The sequence below is a fragment of the Galeopterus variegatus genome, unplaced genomic scaffold (genome assembly GCF_000696425.1).
Source record: "Galeopterus variegatus unplaced genomic scaffold, G_variegatus-3.0.2 Scaffold299, whole genome shotgun sequence".
NCBI classification, from domain to species: domain Eukaryota; kingdom Metazoa; phylum Chordata; class Mammalia; order Dermoptera; family Cynocephalidae; genus Galeopterus; species Galeopterus variegatus.
Genome location: NW_007726410.1, coordinates 617,415 through 631,597, shown reverse-complemented (window position 1 = coordinate 631,597; position 14,183 = coordinate 617,415). Strand labels below are relative to the sequence as shown.

Here is a 14,183-nt window from a genome sequence, read left to right as displayed (position 1 = left end):
GTACGTGGGGCCCGACCCCGCGGGCGGGGGCGCCGCCGCGCTTCCCAAGCGGCGCACTATCCAGTGCGCCATCGGGCCGGCCCTGTTTATTAATTTTAATGCAGTTTCTAGACATGAACAAACTATAACTGAGATTCATAAATTGTAACCATGCCATTTTTTTATTGATTATTAAAACTCCTACTTCTGAAGTTTCTTCAGAGCTTTTAAAATTCTTAATAATTATACCCTTTGCCTCCACAAGATGGAGTAAAAGTTCTAGATAGGAAATGTTAACTTAAAATTGCAATTTGCTTTTTATATTAAATGTCTTTGCCTGAAAATCTAGACCATTGATAATTATTTATATATTAGACCTTGGAAACAACTATGAAAATTCACATAGCTTCCCTTTGTGTCAGAAAGATGATTTTGTCATTTAAAATGGGAAATACACTCTTCTGGTAAAAAAAACTTTGCAGTGACCCTTTCTTTTTTATTAGGATATAGGAAGCAAAATTAGTAGTTAGGAAGTCATTATTCCTTTTTATTATATCTTGGAGGGGTGAATTTTATTGTTCAGCTGCAAAGAATAATTACCCTCAGGGAAAGGGATGGACAATTATTTTCTCCTTTACATTATAGTCATCTGGTGTGTGAGTGTGTGTGTGTATAAATATATAAAATATATATATATATATGTACCCATTGTGCAGTAGTGGATGGCAAATAATGTCTAATGGGTAACTTGTTGTCTCAAAGCTTCTGAACTCTTGTTTGTTCTTGAACTAAGATGATTGTATCACATTCATGCTTGATAGTTTCTTCATATAATTTATTTCTTGCTCATCATTCACTCACTTGTTGATAGTGATTTTTCAATATTCTTGAGTAGAGTTAAACCACAAAATACTGCTATTATATGACAGAACCCACAGATCTAAAGCAAGAAGGGGGAGAAAGGATGGGAAAGATATTTACTTTTATTTTTACCTATTATTATTTTTTTTTTCCAAAAAAGGCAAAATAATCAAACCTCACATGAGTAAAATTAGTCTTAGTCAGAAAAGTTTAGCATCTACTGGTCTGACTGTCTGTTAGGATTTATGTGAAAGGGAGTGTAACTTCTGTCATAATTTTTTTTAAATGCAATTCATCAATCAAGTAACACAAAATGTTAAAACTCTCCAAGAGTTAAAAAATTGCATTTAAGATTATGTTGGTTACTGGAAACAATCAAGCATCAAGAGACCTGGTCAAATAAATTGATACAGCTAAACATTGGACTACTATGTAGCCAAGATAAAGAGGAGGTAGATGTACAAATACAAATATAGAAAGAGTTCTAAAATACATTATTAAATGACAAAAGAAAGTACAAAATATGTATAATATCCCATTTTTTTAAAGTAAAATTGAAAGGTTATGTATATGCTTCTAAATGCGTAAATATTTTTCTAGAAGGATACACGAGAACCTTAACATGGTTTTTCTCTTTATATATTATTTGAAATTTTAATCATATCTATTTACTACTTTTATTAAAATACATAAACAAGGGCCGGCCCAGTGGCGCACTGGAGAGTGCGCCGCTTGGGAGTGTGGTGGCACTCCCGCCGAGGGTTTGGATCCCACGTGGAGACCGGTTCCCGCCCACTGGCTGAGCGCGGTGTGGGCGCAACACCGAGGGTTGCGATCCCATTGCTGGTCCCCGGTACGGGCGCGACACCGAGGGTTGCGATCCCGTTACCGGTCAGTAAAAAAGACAAAAAGGAAAAAAAAATACATAAACAAAAGTACATTTGTAAATAACAAAAGATTAGAAGTAGATCTTTTAAATCTCAGATCTATGTTTTATCCTTGGAAATACTTAGAAAGGACAGCAAAAAACTATGTCAGTTATTTTTCTTGTTGTAGGAAATGTTCTGGCTCTTAAATTCAGAAAAGTTATTTAAAACAGGGTTGCTTTTTCCTACTTGTTGTAGGAAATGTTCTGGCTCTTAAATTCAGAAAAGTTATTTAAAACAGGGTTGCTTTTTCCTAGGATTTCCACTTAAACAGAGTTAATTTGGAAGAATCTTCAGGAGTAGAAAACTCTCCAGCTGGTGCTAGACCAAAGAGAAAGAGCAAGAAGTCTTATGATTTAACTCCAGTGGATAAATTTTGGCAGAAACATAAAGGAAGGTAAGTAAGAAAAGTATCAGTAATTAAGAGATTTATCCCTTAAAGAGAAATGAAGAAATCATCTGACCTAATGGATTTGAGGGAAAAAAATGAAAGGGTAATAATGGTGGTTCATTCACACAGTGAGTAGGAGCTGTAATTAAATAGTCCATAGATATGTATTTATATTGCTCTATTTCTTCCTGATTCTTGGGTTGTTTTTTGTTGTTGTTTTGTAGAGGCCACTTCTGTTTTCAGTAAGCTACTTACATATGATTTTACAGATACCTAAGTTTTGTTGCTATCTCCACTGAACCCCTATAAAACCTATCTCTGCCTTTCACTGAAAGGGTTTTGTGATAGGGAAACTTTGAGGTTGGGTTTTTTTCTTATTGTTCTGTATTTACCCTCATACAACCCTGTTTTAGATGTCTGTGGAGAGAACGCCTAAGCCTAAAGTCCAGAGATTTATTCAAAATACATTAGAAATAATGGGTGAAAAAATTGTTATAATCTTTCATGTGATTTATTGTAGGCAGATATACATACTCCATGTGTTACTCTCCCCCCTTAAAGTTCATGGTACTGCATAGGCTCAGTAATTACTACAAAAGATATCTACTGGTTATTGTAGCTAGAGAAATCTTGTAAACAACAAACGAAAAATCATTCCTCAGAGAAAAAGAGTGCTGTTTATTTATTATGGAAATATTTATTGTTATTTTCAATATTTTAAATATATATACTGTGTATTTGATATACCTATTCTTTTTTACTTCATTTACATTTTTATTGATTTTTTTTTCTTTTTAACAAGGATATGCACATTTGTTTTAATAACAAATACATAAACTGAATAATAGATGAATAACAGAATACTCTGTAGAAAGTAAGGCTTCAAATTTTCACAAAAACTAGAGATGTAAAACTTACTAAAATTTACATATTTTATTTTATAACCTCTATGATTATTTGAAATAGCTCTCTGAAGTCTTCCAAAGCATGCAAATACCAAATTAATTTCAATAAAGGAAGATGAATAAATTTTTCAAAGGCAGATTAATTTCTAAGCAAATCAACAAGTCCACTTAATAAAAAGTCCACTAATAAAAAGGAATAAAGAACAGAAATTAAATATCTAAGTTCAACAACATAAGTTTCATGAAAAATCAGTAAAACAGAATATAAACACAACGGCACTTCAAAAAGTGCATGGAAAATAGAATTGAAAGACATTGGAAATCTTTCCATGACGTTTTCATTTGTTTAAATTTTTCCTTTTTTTTTTAAGACTAAGACCATTGAAAATATGTTCACTGACCACAATAACAGAAAGAAATTTAGAAAACTCACAAACATATGAAAATTAAACACTTTCCTTAAAAAACAATGGGTGAGGGCTGGCCCAGTGGCGCACTGGAGAGGGCGCCGCTTGGGAGCGCGGTGGCGCTCCCGCTGAGGGTTCGAATCCCATGTGGAGACCGGTTCCTGCTCACTGGCTGAGCGCGGTGTGGGCGCAACACAGAGGGTTGCGATCCCGTTACCGGTCAGTAAAAAAGACAAAAAGGAAGAAAAAAAAAACAATGGGTGAAAAGAAAAATCACAGGGAAATTAGAGTGTAATTGAGATAAAGATCAAAGTGCAACATATCAAAGTTTATAAGATGCAGGGTTCATGCAGTGCTTAGAGGAAAATTTATACTTCTAAACACCTATATTAAAAATAAGAAAAATCTCAAATTAGTAATATAAACTTCTACCTTAAGAAAATAGAAAAAGAAGAGCAAACTGAACCAAAAGCAAATATGGAAAGAAATAACAGAGATTACAACAGAAATGTATGAAATAGGAGATTAAAAAGCAGTACAGAAAATCAACAAAACCAAAAGTTGGTTCTTTAAAATGATCAACAAAATTTGCAAACCTTTGTCTAGACTGAGCAAGAAAAAAAGGGAAAATATCTAAATTACTAACATCAGAATTTATTTATTATATTGCTACCATGGCTTTTTGTGATGATAAGATTTGGTTTCATCCTCTTTGTCATTTGCATTTTTGTTTTACCAGTGGGTTTTGTTCTTTCTTGTGTGTTCATGGTAGTGATTATCATTTTTCAGATTCCAGATGAAGGATTCCATTGAGGATTTCTTGTAGGGCTGGTTGTGTGGTGGTGAACACATACAGTTTTTGTCTGTCTGGAAAATATACTGTTTCTCCCTCATATCTGAAGGATAGCCTTACTGGATATAGTATTCTTGGCTGGCAGTTTTTTTTCTTTTAGTATTTTGAATATATCATCCCATTTTCTTCTGGCCTATAGAGTTTCTGTTGAGATGTGTACTGTTAGTCTCATAGGGGCTCCCTTATAAGTGACTTAACACTATTTTCTTGGTTCTTTTAAGATTCTCTCTTTGTCTTCAAACTTTGCCAGTTAGACTATAACATGTCTTGGAGAGGATCTTCTTAGGTTGAATCTGTTTGGGGATCTTTGAGCCTCCCAGATCTGAAGGTCCATGTCTCTCCTTATACCTGAGAAGTTTCCGTTATTATTTCATTGAATAGGTTTTCCATGCCTTTTCCTTTCTCCTCCCTTTCTGAATGATTTGAATGTTTGTGCACTTAACGTTGTCTGCTAGCCTTTTTAGATTTCATTTTTAAAAATTATTTTTTCCTTTTTCTTGTCTGCCTGGGTTATTTTGATTGAATAGGTTTTCCATGCCTTTTCCTTTCTCCTCCCTTTCTGAATGATTTGAATGTTTGTGTACTTAACGTTGTCTGCTAGCCTTTTTAGATTTCATTTTTAAAAATTTTTTCCTTTTTCTTGTCTGCCTGGGTTATTTTGAAAAAGACTGTCCTTTAAGATCAGAAGTTCATTCTTCTGCTTGTTCTAGCCTGCTTTTTTAAGTTCTCAGTTGTGATTTTTATTTCATTGAAGGAATCAGTTCTGTGAGTTCTACTACATTCTTTTTTAAGGTATTCTCTGTAAATTTTCTCCTTCATATACTGGATTTTTTTTTCTTGTTTCATTGTTGTCTAACTGAGTCTTCTCATATCTCAGTGAATTTCCTTAAGGTTGTTGCTCAGAATTCTTTTTCAGTCATTTCAAGGTTTTCCTGCTCTATAGGATGTGGTATTTGAGAATTACTGTTTTCTTTTGGTGGTGTCATATTTTGGGGGGTTTCTGTGTTTCTAGTGTCACTGTGTTGATGTCTGGTCATCTGGTAGAGCAGTTGTTTCTATTACTCTGGAAGGGGCTTTGAGAAGAGAGATATCCAATTCTTTTTCTGGTCTATGCTGGTGACTCTCCTTGTGTCAATGCAGCCGAGTGTCTGGTGGGCCACCTGCATGGTGGCTGTGGCTGCTGCTGTGGCGTTGAGCCACTTTTTCAGCAGCTGTGGCTGTTGTAGCTGTGGTGGGCCACTTTAATGGAAGTGGTGTTTTGGGTATGCTTTCTTGCCCACTTTTGGGTGTGGGTACTGCCTTTGGCTTCTTGTCTAGGACCCTGGGCATGCTCTTTGCCTGCTTCTGGGCAGAGATGGCTGCCCTCAGCTCCTGCCTAGGTCCCCAGGCATGCTCTGCTGCTTGCCTTTTTTTTTTTTTAAACTGGAAAATCACATTGTTGTAACAAAGATTTGACTTTCTCAGCAGAGAAAAGTCTTCCTCTTTCTGACTGTGGCAGTTTAGGTACTATTATAACTTGTTTTAAATAAATAATATCCTTCCCTTTGGAATTCCATAGTTTTCATTTTCCTCCAGAATGGTGAAGTACAAGAAATTACATTTCATTAGAGAAGCATTATTTGTAGAAGATACAGGATATTTTAAAGTTGACATTCTCTAATAGAGAAAAGCTTAAGAAAAAAATCTCTTAATTCAGATATGAAAATTTTGCATATTTTCTTTAGGCCATATGTTTAGGAACAATCTTTGAGTTCAGTTAAGAGTATGAACTTTAACCTTACGTTCAAAAGTAGGAGTAGCACTCTAACTCTGCATATTGTAGTACAATAGTAATGTCGGCCCAAAGACACTGGGAGACAGCAGAGATTTAAACAAGTTACTTCAACCTCTCTGAGCTTCAGTTTCCTCATAAGTAAAATAGGGAGATGGTAATTCTCCCTATTGCCCTATTTCAGAAGGTTATTATGAAGATTAAGTGAGATAATAAATATAAAGAAATAACTTGCCCCAAACCATCCAGCTTTCACTGGCAAAGTCAGGAGTGGAACCCAGTTCTGGCAGATCGCAAAGCTCCTTGTCTTAACTGTTCATAGTACCTACCTCAACAGACTGGTCAGTATTAAATGAGATAATAGAGATAAATTCTTAGTGTAGTATTTGACGTACAGTAAATACTCAGTAGATGTAAGCAGTTATTATTCTGTTAGCTCTGAGACCAGAAGATATTAGAGATTTAAAGGGTCATCTGGTTTAAACAGCATATTTTACAGATAAAGCTAGGGTCCTAAAAGGGAGGGAGCTTGCCTCTGAATTTAGTTTTCATTATAACCAGATGGAACAAGGGATTCTGACTCTGTAGTGCAGTTCTGAGGCCTCAGTGCTATTTTTGCCAACATAGATTCTGCTGGAGCTGTGGTAAGTGCCCGGGCTTGTCAGGTAAAATTGGACTGTGTTCTGCGGACCATTTCTAAACTTGTTTTTTCTGCCAGTCTCCATTGGGTGAAATGTGCTGATCATCAGTGAGGTGTTTTCAAGTGTCAGAGCTGAGGAAGGGGGGAAAAAGATTTTTGATTGCTAATGAGACATGACTTTTTCTTCGTTTCTTTCTTATTTTATTTTTATTTCTTTTTTTAAAAATTTATTTTTTTGAATCAAAATCGATTATACATATTTTGGTTGTTGAACATTGAGATATGTTGATCAAATCAATATTGCTAGCATATATATTGTTACAAATTGTAATTATTATTTATGCCCCTTGTCCAATGTCTCCTCTTCCCCCATTTCCTCCCCCCTTCCCCTTCTAATTATGCTAGATTACTTCTCTCCTTCTGAAAGAATTTTCCTAGATGATCTGTCCAAAGCTGAGAGATGTGATCAGGTCCCCCAATATTATCATAGAGCAGATGCTTCTTCTGTCACTCTGAAATGGTCTTTGTGGAGAGAGACAGCCTCTTCTTTTCTTTGTGGAGAGAGACAGCCTCTTCTTTTCTTTGTCTCTGCTGGTGACTCTCCTTGTGTGAATGCACTCCAGTGGTTGGCAGACCATTTGTGTGGTGGTTGTGGCATCTAGCCGCTTTCACGGCAGCCATGATTATTGTGGTAGCTGTGGTGGGCCACCCACATGGAGGTGATGTTTGGCATGCTCCTTGGTGCTGGCGGTGTGTCTGGTTGTGGGGTGTGTCTGGTCCCCTTCTCCATGCCTCTGGTCCCTGGGCAGGCACCAAAGTGCGGGCTCCATGTGCCTGGTGGTGGGAGGAGGGTCAGATCCCCTTCTCCATGCCTCGGATCACCGGGCAGGCCCCAGGGTGCTGGTGCAGTGTGCCTGGTTGTGGGAGGGCGGTCTGGTCCCTGACTCCATGCCCCATGTCCTAGGAGGGCCCCGAGGTGCTGGCATGGTGTGCCTGGTTGCGGGAGGGCAGTCCGGTCCCCTTCTCCATGCCCCAGGTCCCTGGGTGGGCCCCGAGGCACTGACATGGTGTGCATGGTTGAGGGAGGGTGGTCTGGTCCCCTTCTACATTTCCCAGGTCCCTGGGCAGGCTCCGAGGTGCTGGCATGGTGTGCCTGATTGTGGTAGGGGGGTCCGGTTCCCTTCTCCATGCCTCGAGTCTCTGGGCAGGACCCCAAGTGCTGGTTCGATGTGCCTGGTTGTAGGAGGGGGGTCTGGTCCCCTTCTCCATGTCTCGGGGTCAAAAAGTTTCCCATCTCCCCTAAAGTTGTAGATGAAATGTACTCATTTTAGTAATAACTTCATGTTAAACATATATTCATCCAGAATTTTTCAAGATTAGTGCTGTGTGTCACTTTTCCTACCTGAGCTGCTCAGTGATTGCATATCATTTGTGTCTAAAGTCCATGTAGATTACTGCTAAACTGCAGTGGCCTGGAGGAAGATATCAGGCATTAGACCCAACAAAACTGTGGCCCAGGTGCTATTTTTACCACTTTTTATTTTATTCTGGGATATTAAGAGTACTGAGTTACAAGATTTTTTTTCACAATTGTTTGCAAGTGATATTTTTTAAATGCCATTGTTGTGATTGCATGGACCCTTTGACACTACTCGTGTATGTTAATTTTGGTGGTTGATGTTTAATATGCAATGACTTCTCTTCCTTTGATTTTTAGTAACATAAATATTTTGCTTTTTCTTCTAACAGTGTATAGGTGAAGAGAAAATATATTATAAATGAAAAGAGTAGAAATAAAATTTAAATTTGTTTACATGTATAAGTATTAAGATATGCATTTTATTTATTTATTTTTTTTTTTTTTTCCTTTTTGTCTTTTTTCGTGTCCGGCAACGGACCGCAACCCTCAGTGTCGCGCCCGTACCAGACCGGGACCGGCCACAGGATCGCAACCCTCAGTGTCGCACCCGCACCTCGCTCAGCCAGTGAGCAGGAACCGGCCTGTATGTGGGATCCGAACCCTAGCGGGAGCGCCGCCACGCTCCCAAGCGGCGCACTATAGCAGTGCGCCACCGGGCCGGCCCTAAGATATGCATTTTAAAGAGACAGTATTTTATAAATATAAGAAAGATACGTAGTTGTATTTATGCTGAATTTTCTGCCTTTGTTATAAATAAAATATATTCAAATCCATATGTGTATTTAAAATAATAGTTTTCATTGTATATATTTCAGAATTCACACAAAAATCAATCTTCTAATGTTAATACTAATTCCTCTTGTGCCAATACTGTTTTGCTGTACCGTAAGTCCATTCCCAGAAGTTGCAGAATCAGTTCAGCAAGAACTGGAATCTTATAGAGCACAGGAAGATGAGGTCAAACGACTTAAAAGCATTATGGTAAGATTCTGTTTGCTTTCTAAGAACTATGGAGAAGAAGGACATCTGGAGGGATAGAGAAGTTTGCTTTTTTTCTCTCATAAGAATTTAAGGCCATTTATTGCTTTAATAACAACAAAAATATTCTTAACTTACGTAAGTGATCTTTTTCAAAAATAAATTTAAATATTGAGAAGAGCAACATGTTTTTAAATAATATGAATTTCTGATTTGAAAAACTTTCTAATGTAGCTTCATTTTAGAGATATGTATTCCAGTGCTGCTCATTGTACTGTACTTTTATCTAACTTCAGATTTCAGCTCTACTATTTATTACTGTGTGACCTACAGCAAGTCTCTGGGCCTGTTTTCTTATCGGAAAATGCCAGCTAATGCTTTAGTCATCCAACCATTTATTAGACTTGTGGTCACTAGAACTTTTCTGTAATTGTCAAAAATATATATATTTGCTCCTCAGAGAAGAAAAATTACAATAATCTTAGTAATGTGTTGATTTTTATGCTTGGCCTGGTATTTCTGAGCAGTTACTAGGACCTTTTTTTCTTTCCCAGGGACTAGAAGGGGAAGATGAAGGAGCCATAAGTATGCTTTCCGACAATACTGCTAAGCTAACATCAGCTGTTAGGTAAGTAAGCAGCAGATCCTCTTTGAAATCTTTCTGTTGATAAGGTTTATTTTAGAGGTTAAAAATTTGGTTAATGTTTTTAATGATAGGAAATAGTAGGTAATTGCAAATATACTTATGATTTTAAAGAACTAAATTATGCTTTTAACATGTTCAAGCTGATGTTAGTTCCCTCGTGTATAGCAGATCATTTGCTTCTTTCACAGGTAGAAATGTGTAATGAGAGTAACTTTACTAGGAAAATAGTGTGAGTAATAAAGTAGGGCAACTTATTATTAATTTTATTATTGCTGCTGTTATTTTCTTAACTAAAGGTTAAGCAGTTTTTCAGTGTTTTGAATGCCATCAAGAAGGAGGGAGGAAACATGTTTTAGAAATATAGGTAGAAGGACGTTTCCATTAATATGATTTTATTCTAAACCTCCCAACTTTGCAATCAAAAAGTGAAATGGTAGAAATAATGATATTTGGGAGCCAGATTATTTTAAAATAAAAAGCATTAAATTCAGTTGATAGACACTTTAACTTGTCATTTTATCATTGTTTCATTGTCCTGAGTTTCCTCAGAGGAAATACCCAAGCAAGAGTTTTTACTAAAGTCTGTATCATTTTCTTAGAAAATGTAATGGTTAATTTTCAAATTTTTTGGTACTTGTAGTTCTTTGCCAGAACTCCTTGAAAAAAAGAGACTTATTGATCTTCATACGAATGTTGCCACTGCTGTTTTAGAACATATAAAGGTAAATTTAACTTCTTCCTCCTGCACAATATGACTTGGTTTTATACTTTGTAAGTTGCTTTTATATACATTATCTCATTGAGTCCTCACTGTAGCATTATGAAGTATAATTATGAAAGGCATCAGTATTGCATTCATTTTTTTGCTCATGAAGAAGTTTAAGAACATTAAAGCTTCTTAATGTCTCTCATTGAACTGTGATTCTGAAACAAATATATTGGCTTCTGTATGTTGTTATCTTAGTTCTTTTTCTCATTACCTTATTCATGATTACCCCATATCAGCCTACTTAATCAGTCCTTTAGTATTTATCATTTGTTCTTTGAATGTGGAGCTGAATTCCAGTGGCAAATTAACTATAGACTAAGACTTATTATTACTGATTCCTACTTTCTATTTGATATGATACATCTGAAACTGCTTTAAAAGCTGAATGTAATTATTGCCTCTCAAAAATGTTGATAACACCTTGAATTTATGGAGGAAGGACTTAAATACTCTATTTTTTTAATAGTTTAAAAAGCCATAGAGCATTAGAAGGGAGCTAATATAGATAGATAATAGACATAGTGCAGCATGGGATTTAAACCTGTAGAATTTCTCTTAAGCTGACAACTTAATTTTCTTCTTTGTTCCACATCTAGATTTTTTTTTTTTCTTTTTTTGGGTGGCTGGCCAGTAAGAAGATACATCTTGATATTGATACTTGATATTTTTCGTATACATGCAGGAATAGAAACACAATTGTGCTGTCTGTAGGTGATTCTGCTGATGTTTTTCACTTCCATATGTAGCAACGCTGTAAAATGGCAAAAGGCTATTCAGATCTGTTTATCTGAGGTCATTGTTTCCTGTGGGAATAATATATATATATATATATGAGAAAGCTATAGTGAGAATTCACTTCATTAGAAGAGGCAAGGGTTTGCTTACAAGGCTAAATATGAAGACTATGAATCTAATACAGAAAGTTAAAAATGTACTGCCTTAAAACAAAATACAGGTTCTAGATTACATCTGTTAAACTATAATTATGTCATTAGGACCTATGATCCATCCAACAAACTGCTTTTGAGTACTTACTATATGCCAGGCAGTGTACTAAGTGCTATGTGCAAATATATATTAAAAACAAATTTGAAGAAGTTATAGCAGTTTTCCATTGAAGATCCTATGTGTGATTTGAGACGTAAGCAGTTCTGTGGATTTTCTTTGACATATTCTTGGGGTTTTTTTCTTTATTATTCTTAATTCTTACATTGTACTGTCTGACCTCAGTTCTCCAGCTGTAAAACCAAACAAATGCCAAGCTCAGCTCCTACCAAACTGTGTCACCCAAAATAACTAATCATTGTATCTATAGAAAGTGCACAGTTTCATTTCATTCATAAAACTTTACAAACGTTATCCTGCTATAAATTTGTACGAATATACTCTTTAATAATAGGTCAGAGACCAGAGTTTGTGTTTTGAGAAAATTTTGGTTAAAGTAGTCTACCTGTTCATTTGTGCATATGTTTATTGAGTGGCTCTGTGTGCATTATGCCAGGCCCTGGAGATACTGCAGTAAATAAGACAAATTCTCTGTTCTCTTGTAGCTTATATTGTAGTGACTATGAACAGAGGAAACAAATCAGAAAGCAAGATAACTTAAGGCATCTAAGAACAGCAAAAACAGGGTAATCTGAGGTGATAGAGAATGGTTGAGGCCTACTCTAGAGTGAGTGGTTAGGGAAATCACCTTTGAGGAGGTGTTGTTTGAGTTGGGAGCTGAATCACAAGAAAGAGCTAATTAGTGAAGATATCAGGGCCAACCATTCCAGGCAGAGGGAATAAAGTACAGAGGCCTTCAGAGAAACAAATTTGGTGTGATTGAGGACCTAGAAGATGATTAATATGCTTTATTGAAGAGGGAAAGAGTGCTAAACTATGAGATGAAAAAAAGTAGAAATTTAAGTATAATGGGAAGTCATTGGAAGTTAATGACATGATCTATGTTTTAAATGGAGAATGGACTGAGGAATGTGAGGAATGGTGAGTTCTAGACATAAAAGTGGGACTAGAAGACCGCTATTACAGCTAAGTGGAAAATGGTGATTTATAAGGCAAAATTTACTTATGAAATTTTTTATGATGCTTATTTATAATTTTACACTAACGATTTTAGATTAATTTTTCAGAATCAGTTTGTGCTAACAAAGGCCATCTGTCTGGGATCGTTTAATATGCCACCATGCCTGGCCTAAACAATTCTGCTCGAAGACCTCTTGTTCCTATGAAGGAAGGTGTTTCTTCCAAAGCTGCTGATTCTCTGGCAGAACATCTTATGCTAAGAAGCTAATTTGTCATTCAAGAATATTGATGATGTAAAAGTTAGAAATTTTTGAATCGTTATTTTACTGTATCTCAAAGAAAACACCCTTTTTCTAAAAGGATCTGATTTAAAGAAACTGTGCTGTAAAGGACATTCACTTTGCAGAGGAAAAATAATGTTCTGTATGGGACTCACTATTCCTAGTTAGGTCATTCTTGGAGATTCAGGATCAGAAGGGTTTTTTTAATACAATAGATAAAGGAGAATATTTATTTTAAATATTTACATATAAATTATGATTGCATTTAATATATTGTATACATAAAAGTTACCCTGATATAAGAAATTCTATTAGTGTAGAAAAATTGGAATATTTTCTGTGAAGAGTCCTCTCAATGTTGACCACCTCTTTTGTGTTCTTCTTCTTTGTCAAAATTAGAACATAAACTGTTGTTTTCATTATTCCTAGTTATAAAATTTCTTCTTATAGTTTTCCATAACTATTATACTTTCAACTTTATAATATTTACTTTTAAGTGGTATGTTTTTTTGTGCCATTACTTTGTTACACCACCTACCTCTGGCTACATTGTTAATATTAATTGAAGAAGTATTTTTCTCCGTTGATTTCTTGTTCTTTTCACCTTCTTGACCATCTGAGCTTCACTTCTTTGTAAACATTTATTGACCTAAGTAGTAAATATTTTTTATTAGCAAGAATATTATGTCTTTTTATACAGAGATCTCAGAGCATTTCTCTTGGTATTTGTCTTTATTGCAGTTTTACATATTTCTTCTTTTGGGATGTTTAAACTATAACTGTCTCTTACATTTCCTTAGTTCACTTTCTGAAGGATACTATAAGAAATTAAGTCTTCTTTTGGGATGTTTAAACTATAACTGTCTCTTACATTTCCTTAGTTCACTTTCTGAAGAAGGATACTATAAGAAATTAATCTCTTTAGAAGTTCTGGCAGTTATTGTGCAATGATGTTTTGGTGGAAAGTTAGAAAGCACACCAGTTTTCCACAACTTTGGCAAATATCATCACTTAAGTTTATTAATGTCCTAAGGATTTTAGTGGCTTGGGCAGTTAATTTTGCTCTAATAACTTAAAGAGTAAATCATTGTTCTAAGTTATGTATGTAAAGCTGTATAATTTCATCAAAGAATTGATTTTAGTTGTATCAGTGTTTTGAGTCATCTATATTTTTATTTATTTTTATTTATTTATTTATTTATTTTTTAAAGACGACCAGTAAGGGGATCTTAACCCTTGGCTCAGTGTTGTCAGCACCACGCTCAGCCAGTGAGCCAACCAGCCATCCCTATATAGGGATCCGAACCCTTGACTTGGTGTTGTCAGCACCG

The 14,183-nt window shown here is 35.6% G+C and overlaps 1 protein-coding gene across 1 annotated transcript in view; it reads left to right on the top strand.

Annotated features, from left to right (window-relative positions):
- The window catches only part of SCFD1 (sec1 family domain containing 1), a 107,729-nt gene that overhangs the window by 34,906 nt on the left and 58,640 nt on the right, over positions 1-14,183 (top strand). Inside the window, exons 12-15 of the mRNA XM_008567159.1 lie at positions 2,024-2,163; positions 9,044-9,134; positions 9,686-9,759; positions 10,418-10,499. Coding sequence (XP_008565381.1) covers positions 2,024-2,163; positions 9,044-9,134; positions 9,686-9,759; positions 10,418-10,499 — 387 coding nt within the window. The remainder of the gene's footprint in view (positions 1-2,023; positions 2,164-9,043; positions 9,135-9,685; positions 9,760-10,417; positions 10,500-14,183) is intronic.